This window comes from Oncorhynchus kisutch, linkage group LG26 (genome assembly GCF_002021735.2).
Source record: "Oncorhynchus kisutch isolate 150728-3 linkage group LG26, Okis_V2, whole genome shotgun sequence".
NCBI lineage: Eukaryota > Metazoa > Chordata > Actinopteri > Salmoniformes > Salmonidae > Oncorhynchus > Oncorhynchus kisutch.
The window spans coordinates 49,743,591-49,769,373 of record NC_034199.2 but is presented as its reverse complement, the minus strand read 5'-3'; the positions used below and the strand labels follow the sequence as shown (position 1 = coordinate 49,769,373).

Genomic DNA, 25,783 nt, shown 5'->3' with positions numbered 1-25,783 from the left:
AAACCATTACATGGTATTACTAGAGTCCATGTTTATACCCTGTCTAAACCATTACATGGTATTACTAGAGTCCATGTTTATACCGTCTAAACCATTACATGGTATTACTAGAGTCCATGTTTATACCCTGTCTAAACCATTACATGGTATTACTAGAGTCCATGTTTATACCCTGTCTAAACCATTACATGGTATTACTAGAGTCCATGTTTATACCCTGTCTAAACCATTACATGGTATTACTAGAGTCCATATTTATACCCTGTCTAAACCATTACATGGTATTACTAGAGTCCATGTTTATACCCTGTCTAAAAAGTGACGTACAAACATGACAGCGATGTTCTCCAGAAAGTTAGAGCTGTGAAGACGGTATGTCCGATCCTCCCAGCAGCTCATCACATGGACACAAGGCTTCTGATGCTGGATGGGCAGGTACATGTAATGCCTGGAGACGGATACACAGTCAAAGTTTACTACGTAACTGATCATTTTGATGTTGATGCTTTTAGACTCCACGGGATGGTTTATCAGACACAGATTTTAAAGTCCAATTCTGGACATTGAGGCACAGTTTTCTGGAACCTTCTACCTGGACTAATGATTAATGGAGAATTTCTCATTTCTAATCTAGCCCAGGACTTAAAATCCGTGTCTGTGAAACTGCCATTGTGTGACATCAGGATCAATTCAACAAGGTACAAGGACCTGTTTCCATCAGTGAGGGGTTTCTCTGGGGGTGTGGTGGACTGGCATGGAGACTGCCAGAGCCCAGGTTTGGGGTCCTGGGAGTCAATCAGGGGGGTACTGTCGAGATCTTGACCATCCCACACCCTCTCTGCTACTGGCTTCTCCACCTTCCTCCTACCGCTGACCTGGGGAGAGCCCTCCTGGACGTTCCCAAAGTTACCTACACATACACACAGACAGACAAGGATAGAACAGAGTAGAGTAGAATATGATACGATATAGCAGAGTAGAGTAGAATATGATACGATATAGCAGAGTAGAGTAGAATATGATACGATATAATAGAGTAGAGTAGAATATGATACGATATAGCAGAGTAGAGTAGAATATGATACGATATAGCAGAGTAGAGTAGAATATGATACGATATAGCAGAGTAGAGTAGAATATGATACGATATAATAGAGTAGAGTAGAATATGATACGATATAATAGAGTAGAGTAGAATATAATACGATATAACAGAGTAGAATACAGAAGAGGAGAATAGAAAGGAGCGGAATACAGTAGATTAGAGTGGGAGAAGAGAGGTGGAGAGGAGAAGAGTAGAGAAGGGAGGATAGAAGAGAGGAAAGGAAGAGGGATGAGAAGGGAGGAGAGGAGAAGGGAGGGGAGGAGAAGTGAAGGGAGGATAGAAGAGAGGAAAGGAGGAGGGATGAGAAGGGAGGAGAGGAGAAGGGAGGAGAGGAGAAGGGATGAGAAGGGAGCAGAGGGGGAATAGTACAGTAGAGAGGACAGAAGATAACATTTAAAAAAGAGAAGATGAGAGATGAGTAAACTAGAATAGAGTAGAGAAGAGTAAACTAGAATAGAGTAGAGAAGAGTAAACTAGAATAGAGTAGAGTAAACTAGAGTAGAGTAAACTAGAATAGAGTAGAGTAAACTACAATAGAGAAGAGTAAACTAGAATAGAGAAGAGTAAAGAGAAGAGGAGAGTAAACTAGAATAGAGTAGAGAAGTGGAGAGTAGAGTAGTGTATAATAGAGTAGAGTAGTGTATAATAGAGTAGAGTCAAGTATAATAGAGTAGAGTAGTGTAAAATAGAGTAGAGTAGGGTATTATAGAGTAGAGTAGTGTATTATAGAGTAGAGTCGAGTAGAGAAGAGTAGAGTAGAGTAGTGTATAATAGAGTAGAGTAGTGTATAATAGAGTAGAGTCAAGTATAATAGAGTAGAGTATAATAGAGTAGAGTCAAGTATAATAGAGTAGAGTATAATAGAGTAGAGTAGTGTAAAATAGAGTAGAGTAGTGTATTATAGAGTAGAGTCGAGGATAATAGAGTAGATTAGAGTATAATAGAGTAGAGTAGTGTATAATAGAGTAGAGTATAATAGAGTAGAGTAGTGTATAATAGAGTAGAGTATTATAGAGTAGAGTAGTGTAAAATAGAGTAGAGTATAATAGAGTAGAGTAGTGTATAATAGAGTAGAGTATAATAGAGTAGAGTAGTGTATAATAGAGTAGAGTAGTGTATAATAGAGTAGAGTAGTGTATAATAGAGTAGAGTATAATAGAGTAGAGTAGTGTATAATAGAGTAGAGTATAATAGAGTAGAGTAGTGTATAATAGAGTAGAGTAGTGTATAATAGAGTAGAGTATAATAGAGTAGAGTAGTGTATAATAGAGTAGAGTAGTGTATAATAGAGTAGAGTAGTGTATAATATAGTAGAACAGTGTACAGTAGAGTAGAGAAGTGCAGAGTAGTGTATAATAGAATATAGTAGAGAGTAGAGTAATGCAGAGTAGTGTAGAGTCGTGTATAATAGAATATAGTAGAGTATAATAGAGTAGAGTAGTGTATAATAGAGTAGAGTATAATAGAGTAGAGTAGTGTTCAATATAATAGAGTATACTAGAGGAGAGGAGAGTATAATAGAGTAGAGTAGTGTATAATAGAGTAGAGTAGTGTTCAATAGAATAGAGTATACTAGAGGAGAGGAGAGTATAATAGAGTAGAGTAGTGTATAATAGAGTAGAGTAGAGTAGTGTATAATAGAGTAGTGTATAATAGAGTAGAGTAGTGTATAATAGAGTAGAGTATAATAGAGTAGAGTAGTGTATAATAGAGTAGAGTAGAGTAGTGTATAATAGAGTAGAGTAGTGTATAATAGAGTAGAGTAGAGTATAATAGAGTAGAGTAGTGTATAATAGAGTAGAGTAGAGTAGTGTATAATAGAGTAGAGTAGTGTATAATAGAGTAAAGTAGTGTATAATAGAGTAGAGTAGAGTAGTGTATAATAGAGTAGAGTAGTGTTCAATAGAATAGAGTATAATAGAGGAGAGTAGTGAATAATAGAGTAGAGTAGTGTATAATAGAGTAGAGTAGTGAATAATAGAGTAGAGTAGTGTATAATAGAGTAGAGTAGTGTATAATAGAGTAGTGTAGTGTATAATAGAGTAGTGTATAATAGAGTAGAGTAGTGAATAATAGAGTAGAGTAGTGAATAATAGAGTAGAGTAGTGAACAATAGAGTATAATAGAGTATAATATAGTATAATAGAGTAGAGTAGTGTATAATAGAGTATAATAGAGTAGAGTAGTGAATAATAGAGTAGAGTAGTGTATAATAGAGTAGAGTAGTGTATAATAGAGTAGAGTATAATAGAGTAGAGTAGTGTATAATAGAGTAGAGTAGTGTATAATAGAGTAGAGTAGTGAATAATAGAGTAGAGTAGTGTTCAATAGAGTAGTGTATAATAGAGTAGAGTAGTGTATAATAGAGTAGAGTAGTGAATAATAGAGTAGAGTAGTGAATAATAGAGTAGAGTAGTGAATAATAGAGTAGAGTAGTGAATAATAGAGTAGAGTAGTGTACAATAGAGTATAATAGAGTATAATATAGTATAATAGAGTAGAGTAGTGTATAATGGAGTATAATAGAGTATAATAGAGTAGAGTAGTGTATAATAGAGTAGTGTATAATAGAATATAGTAGAGTATAATAGAGTAGAGTAGTGTACAATAGAGTATAATAGAGTATAATAGAGTAGAGTAGTGTATAATAGAGTATAATAGAGTAGAGTAGAGTATAATAGAGTAGAGTAGTGAATAATAGAGTAGAGTATAATAGAGTAGAGTAGTGTATAATAGAGTAGAGTAGTGAATAATAGAGTAGAGTAGTGTATAATAGAGTAGTGTATAATACAGTAGTGTATAATAGAGTAGAGTAGTGTATAATAGAGTAGAGTATACTAGAGTAGAGTAGTGTATAATAGAGTAGAGTAGTGTATAATAGAGTAGAGTAGTGTATAATAGAGTAGAGTATAATAGAGTAGAGTATAATAGAGTAGAGTAGTGAATAATAGAGTAGAGTAGTGAATAATAGAGTAGAGTAGTGTACAATAGAGTATAATAGAGTATAATATAGTATAATAGAGTAGAGTAGTGTATAATGGAGTATAATAGAGTATAATAGAGTAGAGTAGTGTATAATAGAGTAGTGTATAATAGAATATAGTAGAGTATAATAGAGTAGAGTAGTGTACAATAGAGTATAATAGAGTATAATAGAGTAGAGTAGTGTATAATAGAGTATAATAGAGTAGAGTAGAGTATAATAGAGTAGAGTAGTGTATAATAGAGTAGAGTAGTGTATAATAGAATATAGTAGAGTATAATAGAGTAGAGTAGTGTACAATAGAGTAGTGTATAATAGAGTAGAGTAGAGTATAATAGAGTAGAGTATAATAGAGTTGAGTATAATATAGTAGAACAGTGTACAATAGAGTAGAGAGTAGAGTAGAGTAGTGCAGAGTAGTGTATAATAGAGTAGAGTACTTAAGACACACACACATTCCTTCCTACATACACAATGGTTATCATTTCCAATTACCCCTTATCCATGCTACTTAACCTCTTTCTTATGAACTAACATTATAAATCAGACATAGTAAAACAGGCTAGAATTCAATTAGTTTAGTTATAGTTAAATGTATACATTGTTTAACCATTATTCATAAAATTCATTACAATAATAGAGTAGAATAGAGTATAATAGAGTAGAATAGAGTATAATAGAGTGGAGTAGTGTATAATAGAGTAGAATAGAGTATAATAGAGTAGAGTAGTGTATAATAGAGTAGAGTAGTGTATAATAGAGTAGAATAGAGTATAATAGAGTAGAATAGAGTATAATAGAGTAGAGTAGTGTATAATAGAGTAGAGTAGTGTATAATAGAGTGGAGTAGAGTATAATAGAGTAGAGTATAATAGAGTAGAATAGAGTATAATAGAGTAGAATAGAGTATAATAGAGTAGAATAGAGTATAATAGAGTAGAGTAGTGTATAATAGAGTAGAGTAGTGTATAATAGAGTAGAATAGAGTATAATAGAGTAGAATAGAGTATAATAGAGTATAATAGAGTAGAGTAGTGTATAATAGAGTGGAGTAGAGTATAATAGAGTAGAGTATAATAGAGTAGAGTAGAGTATAATAGAGTAGAATAGAGTATAATAGAGTATAATAGAGTAGAGTAGTGCATAATAGAGTAGAATAGAGTATAATAGAGTAGAATAGAGTATAATAGAGTAGTGTAGATGACAGACTGTCAGTGATTTATCAATGCTCACCAACAGACAACTCAAAGTTAATGGGTTTGTCTCCGATCTTTCTGTCGATCATCGTGGCCTCGAATACCGTTCCAAACAGCAAAAAGTTGTCCTTGTCAATGAGCTGAGGGGGGGACAAGACGGGGACAGAATAGGTGCAACACTGAAATGAGTAGGAGTGTTCTATCTATAATGTCTGAAATGAGTAGGAGTGTTCTGTCTATAATGTCTGAAATGAGTAGGAGTGTTCTGTCTATGTCTGAAATGAGTAGGAGTGTTCTGTCTATAATGTCTGAAATGAGTAGGAGTGTTCTGTCTATAATGTCTGAAATGAGTAGGAGTGTTCTGTCTATAATGTCTGAAATGAGTAGGAGTGTTCTGTCTATGTCTGAAATGAGTAGGAGTGTTCTGTCTATAATGTCTGAAATGAGTAGGAGTGTTCTGTCTATAATGTCTGAAATGAGTAGGAGTGTTCTGTCTATAATGTCTGAAATGATTAGGAGTGTTCTGTCTATAATGTCTGAAATGAGTAGGAGTGTTCTGTCTATAATGTCTTTCTGTGTGTGCATAAACCCCAAGTAGATTAGCTGTAGTCATGGTGTCAGCTATTGAGGATCGTAATCAATAAGAGGTTTTACAGGATAATTACAAAACAAACCTTCCATCATTACCCACTCTGAATATCTATCTCTCCTCACCTGAGGTGGAGCCTCCACCGGCATCACCTCCGCCCCGATGGCCTTGGCTTTCTCCTCCTCCCCTGCTCCTCCTCCTGCTCCTCCTGCCCCCTTAGGGTCCTTTCCCGTTGCTTTACCTGCCTTGGTGTCCTTCAGAGGTTTGACTAACCGGGACAGCTTGGACTCTCCCCCCCCTCCCCCCCCTGACAGTATCTCTACAGATAGTTCCAGGTACACCCTGCCCCTCCACGACACCCCTTCCCTGACCCCCTCGTTCAGTTCGGGGTTGTCATCCACCATAGAGAAGTTACGGGCCGAACCGTAGATGTTGACCCAGGCCGGTCCGAACGTAGGGAGGAAGCCTGGAGACAGAGGGTAGAGATTACAACACATGACCATTATAATAACATACTGGGACAGACTGGAACTCTAGACAACTGTTTGGTAACATCCCAAAAAAAGGTCACCTTGTTCTCCACTTTTGGCACTACTTTTGGTACTACCTCATAAAGCTCTGGCCAGAAGTAGTGTACTATATATAGGGAATAGGGTTCTATAGGGCTCTGGCCAGAAGTAGTGTACTATATATAGGGAATAGGGTTCTATAGGGCTCTGGCCAGAAGTAGTGTACAATATAGGGAATAGGGTTCTACAGGGCTCTGGCCAGAAGTAGTGCACTATATAAGGAATAGGGTTCTATAGGGCTCTGGCCAGAAGTAGTGTACAATATAGGGAACAGGGTTCTGATCAAAAGTTGTGCATTAGATATAGGGAAAAGGGTTCCTATAACAGCATGATGTCAATCAGTCAATCAGTCAGTCAATCAGTCAATCAATCAGTCAGTCAGTCAGTCATTCAGTCAGTCAGTCAATCAGTCAGTCAGTCAGTCAGTCAGTCAATCAGTCAGTCAATCAATCAGTCAGTCAATCAATCAGTCAGTCAGTCAATCAATCAGTCAGTCAATCAGTCATTCAGTCAATCAGTCATTCAGTCAGTCAGTCAGTCAATCAGTCATTCAGTCAGTCATTCAGTCAATCAGTCAATCAGTCAGTCAATCAATCAGTCATGAATCCTGACCTTTGTCCCCGTCCTGTTTGTTGGAGATCCTCCGCAGGTCGATGTAGTGTGTTCCTATGGCTACGTCGTTCATGCTGCCCTCGTCCCAAACCTGGATCTTCAGCCGCTGACACAGAGGAGGGAACATCTCAGTAAACATTATCTGCTCGTTCCACTCAGGGTCTGCTGTACTTTTCTGGGTGGCCGTTCTGCCCTGTAACAGCAAAACATGACAAAGAGAGAGAGACTTACTGTAGAATCATGTACTAGTGTCTGTCTCCTTATCAATAACCTTACTGTAGAATCATGTACTAGTGTCTGTCTCCTTATCAATAACCTTACTGTAGAATCATGTACTAGTGTCTGTCTCCTTATCAATAACCTTACTGTAGAATCATGTACTAGTGTGTCTGTCTCCTCATCAATAACCTTACTGTAGAATCATGTACTAGTGTGTCTGTCTCCTTATCAATAACCTTACTGTAGAATCATGTACTAGTGTCTGTCTCCTTATCAATAACCTTACTGTAGAATCATGTACTAGTGTCTGTCTCCTTATCAATAACCTTACTGTAGAATCATGTACTAGTGTGTCTGTCTCCTCATCAATAACCTTACTGTAGAATCATGTACTAGTGTCTGTCTCCTTATCAATAACCTTACTGTAGAATCATGTACTAGTGTGTCTGTCTCCTCATCAATAACCTTACTGTAGAATCATGTACTAGTGTGTCTGTCTCCTTATCAATAACCTTACTGTAGAATCATGTACTAGTGTCTGTCTCCTTATCAATAACCTTACTGTAGAATCATGTACTAGTGTCTGTCTCCTTATCAATAACCTTACTGTAGAATCATGTACTAGTGTGTCTGTCTCCTTATCAATAACCTTACTGTAGAATCATGTACTAGTGTCTGTCTCCTTATCAATAACCTTACTGTAGAATCATGTACTAGTGTCTGTCTCCTTATCAATAACCTTACTGTAGAATCATGTACTAGTGTCTGTCTCCTTATCAATAACCTTACTTTAGAATCATGTACTAGTGTCCGTCTCCTTATCAATAACCTTACTGCAGAATCATGTACTAGTGTCCGTCTCCTTATCAATAACCTTACTGTAGAATCATGTACTAGTGTCCGTCTCCTTATCAATAACCTTACCATCTGTTTGAAGAAGGACACCACCACATATGGGTCTATGAGGGCTGTGTTGTCCCCTATGAAGGCCTTGGTGACGTTAGCCATGATGGAGGAGTTGTTACGAGGCAGACCCTCCGCTCTGTACACCTTCACATAGAACCTGGCCCAGGGACGCTCCGAGGGGAACCCCTCGGGAACCAACAGGTTCCTGGGTCAAAGGTCAGAGGGTGAAAACATTTTGAGAGAGAATGGCATCTGAATGGACTAGCCTCCCGAACTAGCCTCCTGGACTAGCCTCCTGGACTAGCCTCCCGAACTAACCTCATGGACTAGCCTCATGGACTAGCCTCATGGACCAGCCTCCTGGACTAGCCTCCTGGACTAGCCTCCTGGACTAGCCTCCTGAACTAGCTTCCTGAACTAACCTCCTGGACTAACCTCCTGGACTAACCTCATGGAGTAGCCTCCTGAACGAGCCTCCTGGACTAGCCTCCTGAACTCTCCTCCTGGACTAGCCTCCTGGACTAGCCTCCTGAACCAGCCTCCTGGACTAGCCTCCTGAACTCTCCTCCTGGACTAGCCTCCTGGACTAGCCTCCTGTACCAGCCTCCTGGACTAGCCTCCTGGACTAGCCTCCTGAACTCTCCTCCTGGACTAGCCTCCTGGACTAGCCTCCTGAACCAGCCTCCTGGACTAACCTCCTGGACTAGCCTCTTGAACTCTCCTCCTGGACTAGCCTCCTGAACTAACCTCCTGAACCAGCCGCCTGGACTAACCTCCTGGACTAGCCTCCTGGACCAGCCTCCTGGACTAACCTCCTGGACCAGCCTCCTGGACTAACCTCCTGGACTAACCTCCTGGACCAGCCTCCTGGACTAACCTCTTGAACCAGCCTCCTGGACTAGCCTCCTGGACTAACCTCCTGGACTAGCCTCCTGAACTAACCTCCTGAACCAGCCTCATGGACTAACCTCCTGGACTAGCCTCCTGGACTAACCTCCTGGACCAGCCTCCTGAACTAACCTCCTGAACCAGCCTCCTGGACTAACCTCCTGGACTAACCTCCTGGACTAACCTCCTGGACTAGCCTCCTGAACCAGCCTCCTGGACTAACCTCCTGGACTAACCTCCTGGACTAACCTCCTGGACTAACCTCCTGGACTAGCCTCCTGATCTGTTTTTGCTGTCTTTTTAACTTAATTGCTGTGCTTGAATTTAATTGAATTCATTTGGGTAAAAACATATACAGAAAGATGTCCATTGTATTCCCAGAGGATAGCTGAGGACTGAAGGGTTTGATGAAAACCATATACAGTGCCTTTCGGAAAGTATTCAGACCCCTTGACTTTTTCCAGTTTGTTACGTTACAGCCTTATTCTAAAATGTATTATATTGTTTTTTACCTGATCAATCTACACACAATACCCCACAATGACAAAGCAAAAACAGGTTTTTAGAAATGTTTGCTAATTTATGAGAATCAAGTTATTTGCTAATTTATTAAAACCTGAAATATTCAGAAGTATTCAGACCCTTTACTCAGTACTTTGTTGAAGCACCATTGGCAGCGATTACAGTCTCCAGTCTTCTTGGTTATGACTCTACAAGCTTGGTACACCTGTATTTGGGGAGTTGATCCAATTCTTCTCTGCAGATCCTCTCAAGCTCTGTCAGCTTGGATGGGGAGCATTGCTGCACAGCTATTTTCAGGTCTCTCCAAAGATGTTAGATCGGGTTCAAGTCCGGGCTCTGGCTGGGCCACTCAAGGACATTTAGAGACTTGTCCCAAAGCCGTCTTGGCTGTGTGCTTAGGGTCGTTGCCCTGTTGGAAGGTGAACCTTCACCCCAGTCTGAGGTCCTAAGCGCTCTGGAGCAGGTTTTCATTAAGGATCTCTCTGTACTTTGCTCTCTTCATCCCTGCCTTGATCCTGACTGTCTCCTAGTCTTTTGATTGCTTACTTTGGCCAGGTGGCCAGCTCTAGGAAGAGTCCTGGTGGTTCCTAACATCTTCCATTTAAGAATGATGGAGGCCGCTGTGTTCTTGGGGACCTTCAATGCTGCAGAAATGTTTTGGTACTCTTCCCCAGATCTGTGCCTCGACACAAACCTGCCTTGGAGCTCTACAGACAATTCCTTCGACCTCATGGCTTGATTTTTGCTCTGATATGCACGGTCAACTGTGGGACCTTTATATAGACAGGTGTGTGACTTTCCAAATCATGTCCAATCAATTGAATTTACCACAGTTGGACTCCAATCTCATTGTAGAAACATCTCAAGGATGATCAATGGAAACAGGATGCACCTGAGCTCAATTTAGAGTCTCATAGCAAAGGGTCTGGATACTGATGGAGATAATGTCCAGTCTCATAGCAAAGGGTCTGAATACTGATGGAGATAATGTCCAGTCTCATAGCAAAGGGTCTGGATACTGATGGAGATAATGTCCAGTCTCATAGCAAAGGGTCTGGATACTGATGGAGATAATGTCCAGTCTCATAGCAAAGGGTCTGAATACTGATGTACATAATGTCCAGTCTCATAGCAAAGGGTCTGAATACTGATGGACATAATGTCCAGTCTCATAGCAAAGGGTCTGGATACTGATGGAGATAAAGTCCAGTCTCATAGCAAAGGGTCTGGATACTGATGTACATAATGTCCAGTCTCATAGCAAAGGGTCTGAATACTGATGGAGATAATGTCCAGTCTCATAGCAAAGGGTCTGAATACTGATGGACATAATGTCCAGTCTCATAGCAAAGGATCTGGATACTGATGGAGATAATGTCCAGTCTCATAGCAAAGGGTCTGAATACTGATGTACATAATGTCCAGTCTCATAGCAAAGGGTCTGAATACTGATGTACATAATGTCCAGTCTCATAGCAAAGGGTCTGAATACTGATGGACATAATGTCCAGTCTCATAGCAAAGGGTCTGAATACTGATGGAGATAATGTCCAGTCTCATAGCAAAGGGTCTGAATACTGATGGAGATAATGTCCAGTCTCATAGCAAAGGGTCTGAATACTGATGGAGATAATGTCCAGTCTCATAGCAAAGGGTCTGAATACTGATGTACATAATGTCCAGTCTCATAGCAAAGGGTCTGAATACTGATGGACATAATGTCCAGTCTCATAGCAAACAGTCTGAATACTGATGTACATAATGTCCAGTCTCATAGCAAAGGGTCTGAATACTGATGTACATAATGTCCAGTCTCATAGCAAAGGGTCTGAATACTGATGTACATAATGTCCAGTCTCATAGCAAAGGGTCTGGATACTGATGGACATAATGTCCAGTCTCATAGCAAAGGATCTGAATACTGATGTACATAATGTCCAGTCTCATAGCAAAGGGTCTGAATACTGATGTACATAATGTCCAGTCTCATAGCAAAGGATCTGGATACTGATGTACATAATGTCCAGTCTCATAGCAAAGGATCTGAATACTGATGTACATAATGTCCAGTCTCATAGCAAAGGGTCTGAATACTGATGTACATAATGTCCAGTCTCATAGCAAAGGGTCTGAATACTGATGGAGATAATGTCCAGTCTCATAGCAAAGGGTCTGGATACTGATGGACATAATGTCCAGTCTCATAGCAAAGGGTCTGGATACTGATGGACATAATGTCCAGTCTCATAGCAAAGGGTCTGGATACTGATGGAGATAATGTCCAGTCTCATAGCAAAGGGTCTGAATACTGATGGACATAATGTCCAGTCTCATAGCAAAGGGTCTGAATACTGATGGACATAATGTCCAGTCTCATAGCAAAGGGTCTGGATACTGATGGACATAATGTCCAGTCTCATAGCAAAGGGTCTGGATACTGATGGACATAATGTCCAGTCTCATAGCAAAGGGTCTGGATACTGATGGAGATAATGTCCAGTCTCATAGCAAAGGGTCTGGATACTGATGGAGATAAAGTCCAGTCTCATAGCAAAGGGTCTGAATACTGATGTACATAATGTCCAGTCTCATAGCAAAGGGTCTGGATACTGATGGAGATAAAGTCCAGTCTCATAGCAAAGGGTCTGAATACTGATGTACATAATGTCCAGTCTCATAGCAAAGGGTCTGAATACTGATGGAGATAATGTCCAGTCTCATAGCAAAGGATCTGAATACTGATGTACATAATGTCCAGTCTCATAGCAAAGGGTCTGGATACTGATGGACATAATGTCCAGTCTCATAGCAAAGGATCTGAATACTGATGGACATAATGTCCAGTCTTATAGCAAAGGATCTGAATACTGATGTACATAATGTCCAGTCTCATAGCAAAGGATCTGAATACTGATGGAGATAATGTCCAGTCTCATAGCAAAGGGTCTGAATACTGATGTACATAATGTCCAGTCTCATAGCAAAGGATCTGAATACTGATGTACATAATGTCCAGTCTCATAGCAAAGGATCTGAATACTGATGTACATAATGTCCAGTCTCATAGCAAAGGGTCTGGATACTGATGGAGATAATGTCCAGTCTCATAGCAAAGGATCTGAATACTGATGGAGATAATGTCCAGTCTCATAGCAAAGGGTCTGGATACTGATGGACATAATGTCCAGTCTCATAGCAAAGGATCTGAATACTGATGGACATAATGTCCAGTCTTATAGCAAAGGATCTGAATACTGATGTACATAATGTCCAGTCTCATAGCAAAGGATCTGAATACTGATGGAGATAATGTCCAGTCTCATAGCAAAGGGTCTGAATACTGATGTACATAATGTCCAGTCTCATAGCAAAGGATCTGAATACTGATGTACATAATGTCCAGTCTCATAGCAAAGGATCTGAATACTGATGTACATAATGTCCAGTCTCATAGCAAAGGGTCTGGATACTGATGGACATAATGTCCAGTCTCATAGCAAAGGATCTGAATACTGATGGACATAATGTCCAGTCTCATAGCAAAGGGTCTGGATACTGATGGAGATAATGTCCAGTCTCATAGCAAAGGGTCTGAATACTGATGGACATAATGTCCAGTCTCATAGCAAAGGGTCTGAATACTGATGTACATAATGTCCAGTCTCATAGCAAAGGGTCTGGATACTGATGGACATAATGTCCAGTCTCATAGCAAAGGGTCTGGATACTGATGTACATAATGTCCAGTCTCATAGCAAAGGGTCTGGATACTGATGGACATAATGTCCAGTCTCATAGCAAAGGGTCTGAATACTGATGGACATAATGTCCAGTCTCATAGCAAAGGGTCTGAATACTGATGGACATAATGTCCAGTCTCATAGCAAAGGGTCTGGATACTGATGGACATAATGTCCAGTCTCATAGCAAAGGGTCTGAATACTGATGTACATAATGTCCAGTCTCATAGCAAAGGGTCTGAATACTGATGTACATAATGTCCAGTCTCATAGCAAAGGGTCTGGATACTGATGTACATAATGTCCAGTCTCATAGCAAAGGGTCTGGATACTGATGGACATAATGTCCAGTCTCATAGCAAAGGGTCTGGATACTGATGGACATAATGTCCAGTCTCATAGCAAAGGGTCTGAATACTGATGGACATAATGTCCAGTCTCATAGCAAAGGGTCTGGATACTGATGGAGATAATGTCCAGTCTCATAGCAAAGGGTCTGAATACTGATGCACATAATGTCCAGTCTCATAGCAAAGGATCTGAATACTGATGGAGATAATGTCCAGTCTCATAGCAAAGGGTCTGAATACTGATGTACATAATGTCCAGTCTCATAGCAAAGGATCTGAATACTGATGGAGATAATGTCCAGTCTCATAGCAAAGGATCTGAATACTGATGGAGGTAATGTCCAGTCTCATAGCAAAGGGTCTGGATACTGATGGACATAATGTCCAGTCTCATAGCAAAGGGTCTGGATACTGATGGACATAATGTCCAGTCTCATAGCAAAGGATCTGAATACTGATGGACATAATGTCCAGTCTCATAGCAAAGGGTCTGAATACTGATGTGCATAATGTCCAGTCTCATAGCAAAGGGTCTGAATACTGATGTACATAATGTCCAGTCTCATAGCAAAGGGTCTGGATACTGATGGACATAATGTCCAGTCTCATAGCAAAGGGTCTGAATACTGATGGAGATAATGTCCAGTCTCATAGCAAAGGGTCTGAATACTGATGTACATAATGTCCAGTCTCATAGCAAAGGGTCTGAATACTGATGGACATAATGTCCAGTCTCATAGCAAAGGGTCTGAATACTGATGGACATAATGTCCAGTCTCATAGCAAAGGGTCTGAATACTGATGTACATAATGTCCAGTCTCATAGCAAAGGGTCTGAATACTGATGGAGATAATGTCCAGTCTCATAGCAAAGGGTCTGAATACTGATGGACATAATGTCCAGTCTCATAGCAAAGGGTCTGGATACTGATGGACATAATGTCCAGTCTCATAGCAAAGGGTCTGAATACTGATGTACATAATGTCCAGTCTCATAGCAAAGGGTCTGAATACTGATGTACATAATGTCCAGTCTCATAGCAAAGGGTCTGAATACTGATGTACATAATGTCCAGTCTCATAGCAAAGGGTCTGAATACTGATGTACATAATGTCCAGTCTCATAGCAAAGGGTCTGAATACTGATGGACATAATGTCCAGTCTCATAGCAAAGGGTCTGAATACTGATGTACATAATGTCCAGTCTCATAGCAAAGGGTCTGGATACTGATGGACATAATGTCCAGTCTCATAGCAAAGGATCTGAATACTGATGGACATAATGTCCAGTCTCATAGCAAAGGGTCTGAATACTGATGGACATAATGTCCAGTCTCATAGCAAAGGGTCTGGATACTGATGGACATAATGTCCAGTCTCATAGCAAAGGGTCTGGATACTGATGGACATAATGTCCAGTCTCATAGCAAAGGGTCTGGATACTGATGGACATAATGTCCAGTCTCATAGCAAAGGGTCTGAATACTGATGGACATAATGTCCAGTCTCATAGCAAAGGGTCTGGATACTGATGGAGATAATGTCCAGTCTCATAGCAAAGGGTCTGAATACTGATGCACATAATGTCCAGTCTCATAGCAAAGGATCTGAATACTGATGGAGATAATGTCCAGTCTCATAGCAAAGGGTCTGAATACTGATGTACATAATGTCCAGTCTCATAGCAAAGGATCTGAATACTGATGGAGATAATGTCCAGTCTCATAGCAAAGGATCTGAATACTGATGGAGATAATGTCCAGTCTCATAGCAAAGGGTCTGGATACTGATGGACATAATGTCCAGTCTCATAGCAAAGGATCTGAATACTGATGGACATAATGTCCAGTCTCATAGCAAAGGGTCTGAATACTGATGTGCATAATGTCCAGTCTCATAGCAAAGGGTCTGAATACTGATGTACATAATGTCCAGTCTCATAGCAAAGGGTCTGGATACTGATGGACATAATGTCCAGTCTCATAGCAAAGGGTCTGAATACTGATGGAGAAATGTCCAGTCTCATAGCAAAGGGTCTGAATACTGATGTACATAATGTCCAGTCTCATAGCAAAGGGTCTGAATACTGATGGACATAATGTCCAGTCTCATAGCAAAGGGTCTGAATACTGATGGACATAATGTCCAGTCTCATAGCAAAGGGTCTGAATACTGATGTACATAATGTCCAGTCTCATAGCAAAGGGTCTGAATACTGATGGAGATAATGTCCAGTCTCATAGCAAAGGGTCTGAATACTGATGGACATAATGTCCAGTCTCATAGCAAAGGGTCTGGATACTGATGGACATAATGTCCAGTCTCATAGCAAAGGGTCTGAATACTGATGTACATAATGTCCAGTCTCATAGCAAAGGGTCTGAATACTGATGTACATAATGTCCAGTCTCATAGCAAAGGGTCTGAATACTGATGTACATAATGTCCAGTCTCATAGCAAAGGGTCTGAATACTGATGTACATAATGTCCAGTCTCATAGCAAAGGGTCTGAATACTGATGGACATAATGTCCAGTCTCATAGCAAAGGGTCTGAATACTGATGTACATAATGTCCAGTCTCATAGCAAAGGGTCTGGATACTGATGGACATAATGTCCAGTCTCATAGCAAAGGATCTGAATACTGATGGACATAATGTCCAGTCTCATAGCAAAGGGTCTGAATACTGATGGACATAATGTCCAGTCTCATAGCAAAGGGTCTGGATACTGATGGACATAATGTCCAGTCTCATAGCAAAGGGTCTGAATACTGATGTACATAATGTCCAGTCTCATAGCAAAGGGTCTGAATACTGATGTACATAATGTCCAGTCTCATAGCAAAGGGTCTGGATACTGATGTACATAATGTCCAGTCTCATAGCAAAGGGTCTGGATACTGATGGACATAATGTCCAGTCTCATAGCAAAGGGTCTGGATACTGATGGACATAATGTCCAGTCTCATAGCAAAGGGTCTGAATACTGATGGACATAATGTCCAGTCTCATAGCAAAGGGTCTGGATACTGATGGAGATAATGTCCAGTCTCATAGCAAAGGGTCTGAATACTGATGGACATAATGTCCAGTCTCATAGCAAAGGATCTGAATACTGATGGAGATAATGTCCAGTCTCATAGCAAAGGGTCTGAATACTGATGTACATAATGTCCAGTCTCATAGCAAAGGATCTGAATACTGATGGAGATAATGTCCAGTCTCATAGCAAAGGGTCTGGATACTGATGGACATAATGTCCAGTCTCATAGCAAAGGATCTGAATACTGATGGACATAATGTCCAGTCTCATAGCAAAGGGTCTGAATACTGATGTACATAATGTCCAGTCTCATAGCAAAGGGTCTGAATACTGATGTACATAATGTCCAGTCTCATAGCAAAGGGTCTGGATACTGATGGACATAATGTCCAGTCTCATAGCAAAGGGTCTGAATACTGATGGAGATAATGTCCAGTCTCATAGCAAAGGGTCTGAATACTGATGTACATAATGTCCAGTCTCATAGCAAAGGGTCTGAATACTGATGGACATAATGTCCAGTCTCATAGCAAAGGGTCTGAATACTGATGGACATAATGTCCAGTCTCATAGCAAAGGGTCTGAATACTGATGTACATAATGTCCAGTCTCATAGCAAAGGGTCTGAATACTGATGGAGATAATGTCCAGTCTCATAGCAAAGGGTCTGAATACTGATGGACATAATGTCCAGTCTCATAGCAAAGGGTCTGAATACTGATGGACATAATGTCCAGTCTCATAGCAAAGGGTCTGGATACTGATGGACATAATGTCCAGTCTCATAGCAAAGGATCTGGATACTGATGGAGATAATGTCCAGTCTCATAGCAAAGGGTCTGAATACTGATGGACATAATGTCCAGTCTCATAGCAAAGGGTCTGAATACTGATGGACATAATGTCCAGTCTCATAGCAAAGGGTCTGGATACTGATGGACATAATGTCCAGTCTCATAGCAAAGGGTCTGGATACTGATGGACATAATGTCCAGTCTCATAGCAAAGGGTCTGGATACTGATGGAGATAATGTCCAGTCTCATAGCAAAGGGTCTGGATACTGATGGAGATAAAGTCCAGTCTCATAGCAAAGGGTCTGAATACTGATGTACATAATGTCCAGTCTCATAGCAAAGGGTCTGGATACTGATGGAGATAAAGTCCAGTCTCATAGCAAAGGGTCTGGATACTGATGTACATAATGTCCAGTCTCATAGCAAAGGGTCTGAATACTGATGGAGATAATGTCCAGTCTCATAGCAAAGGGTCTGAATACTGATGGACATAATGTCCAGTCTCATAGCAAAGGGTCTGGATACTGATGGAGATAATGTCCAGTCTCATAGCAAAGGGTCTGAATACTGATGTACATAATGTCCAGTCTCATAGCAAAGGGACTGAATACTGATGTACATAATGTCCAGTCTCATAGCAAAGGGTCTGAATACTGATGGACATAATGTCCAGTCTCATAGCAAAGGGTCTGAATACTGATGGAGATAATGTCCAGTCTCATAGCAAAGGGTCTGAATACTGATGGAGATAATGTCCAGTCTCATAGCAAAGGGTCTGAATACTGATGGAGATAATGTCCAGTCTCATAGCAAAGGGTCTGAATACTGATGTACATAATGTCCAGTCTCATAGCAAAGGGTCTGAATACTGATGGACATAATGTCCAGTCTCATAGCAAACAGTCTGAATACTGATGTACATAATGTCCAGTCTCATAGCAAACAGTCTGAATACTGATGGACATAATGTCCAGTCTCATAGCAAACAGTCTGGATACTGATGTACATAATGTCCAGTCTCATAGCAAAGGGTCTGAATACTGATGTACATAATGTCCAGTCTCATAGCAAAGGGTCTGAATACTGATGTACATAATGTCCAGTCTCATAGCAAAGGGTCTGAATACTGATGTACATAATGTCCAGTCTCATAGCAAAGGGTCTGAATACTGATGTACATAATGTCCAGTCTCATAGCAAAGGATCTGAATACTGATGGACATAATGTCCAGTCTCATAGCAAAGGGTCTGAATACTGATGTACATAATGTCCAGTCTCATAGCAAAGGGTCTGAATACTGATGTACATAATGTCCAGTCTCATAGCAAAGGATCTGAATACTGATGTACATAATGTCCAGTCTCATAGCAAAGGATCTGAATACTGATGGAGATAATGTCCAGTCTCATAGCAAAGGGTCTGAATACTGATGGAGATAATGTCCAGTCTCATAGCAAAGGATCTGAATACTGATGTACATAATGTCCAGTCTCATAGCAAAGGGTCTGAATACTGATGGACATAATGTCCAGTCTCATAGCAAACAGTCTGAATACTGATGTACATAATGTCCAGTCTCATAGCAAACAGTCTGAATACTGATGGACATAATGTCCAGTCTCATAGCAAACAGTCTGGATACTGATGTACATAATGTCCAGTCTCATAGCAAAGGGTCTGAATACTGATGTACATAATGTCCAGTCTCATAGCAAAGGGTCTGAATACTGATGTACATAATGTCCAGTCTCATAGCAAAGGGTCTGAATACTGATGTACATAATGTCCAGTCTCATAGCAAAGGGTCTGAATACTGATGTACATAATGTCCAGTCTCATAGCAAAGGGTCTGAATACTGATGTACATAATGTCCAGTCTCATAGCAAAGGGTCTGAATACTGATGTACATAATGTCCAGTCTCATAGCAAAGGATCTGAATACTGATGGAGATAATGTCCAGTCTCATAGCAAAGGATCTGAATACTGATGTACATAATGTCCAGTCTCATAGCAAAGGATCTGAATACTGATGTACATAATGTCCAGTCTCATAGCAAAGGGTCTGAATACTGATGGACATAATGTCCAGTCTCATAGCAAAGGATCTGAATACTGATGTACATAATGTCCAGTCTCATAGCAAAGGGTCTGAATACTGATGGACATAATGTCCAGTCTCATAGCAAACAGTCTGAATACTGATGTACATAATGTCCAGTCTCATAGCAAACAGTCTGAATACTGATGGACATAATGTCCAGTCTCATAGCAAACAGTCTGGATACTGATGTACATAATGTCCAGTCTCATAGCAAAGGGTCTGAATACTGATGTACATAATGTCCAGTCTCGTAGCAAAGGGTCTGAATACTGATGTACATAATGTCCAATCTCATAGCAAAGGGTCTGAATACTGATGTACATAATGTCCAGTCTCATAGCAAAGGGTCTGAATACTGATGTACATAATGTCCAGTCTCATAGCAAAGGATCTGAATACTGATGGACATAATGTCCAGTCTCATAGCAAAGGGTCTGAATACTGATGTACATAATGTCCAGTCTCATAGCAAAGGGTCTGAATACTGATGGAGATAATGTCCAGTCTCATAGCAAAGGGTCTGAATACTGATGGACATAATGTCCAGTCTCATAGCAAAGGGTCTGAATACTGATGGACATAATGTCCAGTCTCATAGCAAAGGGTCTGGATACTGATGGACATAATGTCCAGTCTCATAGCAAAGGATCTGGATACTGATGGAGATAATGTCCAGTCTCATAGCAAAGGGTCTGAATACTGATGGACATAATGTCCAGTCTCATAGCAAAGGGTCTGAATACTGATGGACATAATGTCCAGTCTCATAGCAAAGGGTCTGGATACTGATGGACATAATGTCCAGTCTCATAGCAAAGGGTCTGGATACTGATGGACATAATGTCCAGTCTCATAGCAAAGGGTCTGGATACTGATGGAGATAATGTCCAGTCTCATAGCAAAGGGTCTGGATACTGATGGAGATAAAGTCCAGTCTCATAGCAAAGGGTCTGAATACTGATGTACATAATGTCCAGTCTCATAGCAAAGGGTCTGGATACTGATGGAGATAAAGTCCAGTCTCATAGCAAAGGGTCTGGATACTGATGTACATAATGTCCAGTCTCATAGCAAAGGGTCTGAATACTGATGGAGATAATGTCCAGTCTCATAGCAAAGGGTCTGAATACTGATGGACATAATGTCCAGTCTCATAGCAAAGGGTCTGGATACTGATGGAGATAATGTCCAGTCTCATAGCAAACAGTCTGAATACTGATGTACATAATGTCCAGTCTCATAGCAAACAGTCTGAATACTGATGGACATAATGTCCAGTCTCATAGCAAACAGTCTGGATACTGATGTACATAATGTCCAGTCTCATAGCAAAGGGTCTGAATACTGATGTACATAATGTCCAGTCTCATAGCAAAGGGTCTGAATACTGATGTACATAATGTCCAGTCTCATAGCAAAGGGTCTGAATACTGATGTACATAATGTCCAGTCTCATAGCAAAGGGTCTGAATACTGATGTACATAATGTCCAGTCTCATAGCAAAGGATCTGAATACTGATGGACATAATGTCCAGTCTCATAGCAAAGGGTCTGAATACTGATGTACATAATGTCCAGTCTCATAGCAAAGGGTCTGAATACTGATGTACATAATGTCCAGTCTCATAGCAAAGGATCTGAATACTGATGTACATAATGTCCAGTCTCATAGCAAAGGGTCTGAATACTGATGGACATAATGTCCAGTCTCATAGCAAACAGTCTGAATACTGATGTACATAATGTCCAGTCTCATAGCAAACAGTCTGAATACTGATGGACATAATGTCCAGTCTCATAGCAAACAGTCTGGATACTGATGTACATAATGTCCAGTCTCATAGCAAAGGGTCTGAATACTGATGTACATAATGTCCAGTCTCATAGCAAAGGGTCTGAATACTGATGTACATAATGTCCAGTCTCATAGCAAAGGGTCTGAATACTGATGTACATAATGTCCAGTCTCATAGCAAAGGGTCTGAATACTGATGTACATAATGTCCAGTCTCATAGCAAAGGATCTGAATACTGATGTACATAATGTCCAGTCTCATAGCAAAGGATCTGAATACTGATGGAGATAATGTCCAGTCTCATAGCAAAGGGTCTGAATACTGATGGAGATAATGTCTAGTCTCATAGCAAAGGATCTGAATACTGATGTACATAATGTCCAGTCTCATAGCAAAGGGTCTGAATACTGATGGACATAATGTCCAGTCTCATAGCAAACAGTCTGAATACTGATGTACATAATGTCCAGTCTCATAGCAAACAGTCTGAATACTGATGGACATAATGTCCAGTCTCATAGCAAACAGTCTGGATACTGATGTACATAATGTCCAGTCTCATAGCAAAGGGTCTGAATACTGATGTACATAATGTCCAGTCTCGTAGCAAAGGGTCTGAATACTGATGTACATAATGTCCAGTCTCATAGCAAAGGGTCTGAATACTGATGTACATAATGTCCAGTCTCATAGCAAAGGGTCTGAATACTGATGTACATAATGTCCAGTCTCATAGCAAAGGATCTGAATACTGATGGACATAATGTCCAGTCTCATAGCAAAGGGTCTGAATACTGATGTACATAATGTCCAGTCTCATAGCAAAGGGTCTGAATACTGATGGACATAATGTCCAGTCTCATAGCAAAGGGTCTGGATACTGATGGACATAATGTCCAGTCTCATAGCAAAGGGTCTGAATACTGATGGAGATAATGTCCAGTCTCATAGCAAACGGTCTGAATACTGATGTACATAATGTCCAGTCTCATAGCAAAGGGTCTGAATACTGATGGACATAATGTCCAGTCTCATAGCAAAGGGTCTGAATACTGATGGACATAATGTCCAGTCTCATAGCAAAGGGTCTGAATACTGATGTACATAATGTCCAGTCTCATAGCAAAGGGTCTGAATACTGATGGAGATAATGTCCAGTCTCATAGCAAAGGGTCTGAATACTGATGGACATAATGTCCAGTCTCATAGCAAAGGGTCTGAATACTGATGGAGATAATGTCCAGTCTCATAGCAAAGGGTCTGAATACTGATGGACATAATGTCCAGTCTCATAGCAAAGGGTCTGAATACTGATGGAGATCATGTCCAGTCTAATAGCAAAGGGTCTGAATACTGATGGAGATAATGTCCAGTCTCATAGCAAAGGGTCTGAATACTGATGGAGATAATGTCCAGTCTCATAGCAAAGGGTCTGAATACTGATGGAGATAATGTCCAGTCTCATACTGATGGAGATAAAGTATGTTTATGTTTATGTTTATTTGCTTTTAAATTTTTTTAAATAAATGTAATACATTTTTGATAAATTTGCAAAAAAAAAATTAAAACCTGTTTTTGCTTCATCATTATGGGGTATTGTGTGTAGATTACTGAGGATTTGTTATTTATTTTTTATTTAATCCATTTAAGAATAAGTCTGTAACGTAACAAAATGTGGAAAAAGTCAACAGGTCTGAAAACAGTTGTACATCAACAAAGGGCTTTGTCAACATGCCAGAGAAACCTCCTTCCTACACGATAACAGGCTTCTGGTGAAACGGTGTGTTTATTTTGTCCTTTTACTTTGTATTTGTCGATGATAAGGATTACTCATAATTTAATCTCACAAAGCCAAACGAGTGTCTCTGAATAATGATATTATGCTATGTTGCTATATTGCCGGCGCGTGAGATTACTCATAGACCCACTATTTAAACACACCTTGTCTGCATGCTACTGCTTAAACACACCTGTCTGCGTGCAGGTCAAACAAGAGTGTGTCTTACTTGTCTGTTACTCAGCATCGCTGGTCTTCTGAGAGAGGTGTGTGTGTGTCTTACTTGTCTATCTGCTCCTCAGCATCACTGGTCTTCTGAGAGAGGTGTGTGTGTGTGTGTGTCTTACTTGTCTATCTGCTCCTCAGCATCGCTGGTCTTCTGAGAGGGCTGTATGGCGTCTCCCTTCCCCATCACGCTGATGTCGCACTTCAGGTAACCTTTGACCCCGGTCCTGATGTCTGCCGGGTCCGTCAGCACCGCCCACTTATTGGTGAACTGGTGACCTAAGACGGGGACGTTCAAGTTTATTTGCTGCTGTAACAAATCAATCGGACATCTTACTCACCAGAACTCACATTGAAAAACAGCAAGAAAGTTAGCATTAGCATTCGGTTAGCTTTTCAGCAATCCAGTCAGTTGTGAAGGAGCACCGGGCTGAAGCGTGGGGGGAATGGGAGCATGTGGGGTGTGGATGTCGTTCTCTTACCAGGTTGTCTATAGACCGTTCCCACATCCATCTTGAAGGAGCCCACACAGAAGCCTTTCATGATCTTGGTATGCATCACCTGGAGAAGAAACAGACAAACTAAATATTGAAGAGGTTTTAATTTTTTTTGTTGCTTTTTACACGACTCTTGAAAATATGGTTGAATATCTTTCTGGATGAGCGATGCATTTGCTTACTGATAGTTTGATGACTTTGTCAAAAAAGCTCTCTTGATGGCCGTAATAATCAAACACGAAGTACTGTTTCAAAAAACAAAGATAAGATTGTTAAAGATCTTTGAGCAACAAGGAAAGACAATGATTATTAGTCTTATTCCAATACCAACCATCTGGTGACACTTCATTTTTAAGGGTTCTTGTTACAGTGTAATTCCATATGTAATTACAGTGTAACAGGCATTGTAATAATTAATAGGTACATTGTAATAACAACATGTAATTGTTGGTAATTGCAGTCTTTAATTACAGGGGTGTAATAACAAATGTTTACTGCCATGCTTGTTACAAATGTTAAAGTTTCCGATAGCATCCTATTTTTCTAAACCTTCGCTAGCTAGCTAGCTAAAGCTGGCAGAATATGCTGCGGTCGCTACACGCTAGCTAACGTTAGCTGGACTTGATGGTAATCATCTTCCCTGAACCTTGTTTTCACGGTAGTGCTTTATTAAACAAGGGTCAACGCACACTCAACACGTTAAAGTTACTTATGTCAACACACTATGAGTAACCTTTTCAATCTAGTTAAACACAGATAACGTATTAGTATTAAAACAAGCAGTATTATTGCTAAATGGATAACGCAACAACTGGTAGCTAGCAAGGCCTAGCTAACTATGTGCTTTAACTAGTTGTCATGGCGATGATAACTAAGGGCAAGGTAGAGTGTCAACCCTAAATAGTCATCTATTATTTTTCACGACCACAGATTCACAACAAAATTTCAGACTCTGGGATGGGAACATGTTAATTAACAAGAAAGAAGAAACAGAGTTTTGTGGTTTTTATATTGTTACTTGTAATGGTAAAAAACGGGAATAAAAAAGAAAATCCCAGCTCTTTAGGCTACTCTTACTATAGGCTACGGATATGAGTCACCACTAGATTAGTGATTTTTAAGTTATTGAGTAGGGTTTGTTTAATCTAATTCATTAAATCGTTATCTAACAATAAAAATATTTATTCTTTTGTCATAAATGTAAGGTCTTTTTTACATGTTGCAATAAAGTTGACAAAAGTAGAAGCTCATGTTATGGTTTGTAGGTATCTCCACTTGGTAACGAGTAGTAAGTCATTGAGTGCAGATTTTGAAGAGTGCATTCAACTGCCGGTAGGTAATTAGAGCCTTTTGAGCCTCCAACTGTTGTAATCTCATACACCCACTGCATCTGTCCACCAGAGATTACAACCTTGTGACCGTTATTACTGAATCAGCTGAGAAGAAACTAAACACTAAATTGGTGAATTTAGTCGAAACTTGTCCATTAGTAACAAGCACGGTAACAAGCATGTGTTATTACAGACTGCAATTACCACCAGTTACATGTTGTTATTACAGTGTTACTATGAGTTATTACAGTTAACTACAATACTTGTTACAGTGTAATGCTTTACAGATAGATACCCATCGTACAACCCCAAACAGCAAGCAATACAGAAGCATTAGCATAGTGGCTCGGAACAACTCCCTAGAGGGCATGATCCTAGGAAGAAACCTAGAGAGGAACCAGGCTCAGAGGGGAAAGACTCCCTAGAGGGCAGGATCCTAGGAAGAAACCTAGAGAGGAACCAGGCTCAGAGGGTAAAAAAATATCCCTAGAAGGCAGGAATTCTAGGAAGAAACCTAGAGAGGAACCAGGC

At 40.0% G+C, this 25,783-nt stretch overlaps 1 protein-coding gene across 2 annotated transcripts in view; it reads right to left on the bottom strand.

The window, feature by feature from the left end:
- fer1l6 (fer-1 like family member 6) overlaps positions 1-25,783 on the bottom strand; it is a 68,463-nt gene that overhangs the window by 32,236 nt on the left and 10,444 nt on the right. For both annotated transcript variants that reach the window (XM_031805860.1, XM_031805861.1), the window contains exons 6-14: positions 24,104-24,166; positions 23,907-23,985; positions 23,547-23,703; positions 8,198-8,384; positions 7,055-7,247; positions 5,999-6,339; positions 5,322-5,424; positions 709-910; positions 328-448 (exon numbers count right to left, since the gene is read on the bottom strand). In XM_031805860.1, coding sequence (XP_031661720.1) covers positions 328-448; positions 709-910; positions 5,322-5,424; positions 5,999-6,339; positions 7,055-7,247; positions 8,198-8,384; positions 23,547-23,703; positions 23,907-23,985; positions 24,104-24,166 — 1,446 coding nt within the window. The remainder of the gene's footprint in view (positions 1-327; positions 449-708; positions 911-5,321; positions 5,425-5,998; positions 6,340-7,054; positions 7,248-8,197; positions 8,385-23,546; positions 23,704-23,906; positions 23,986-24,103; positions 24,167-25,783) is intronic.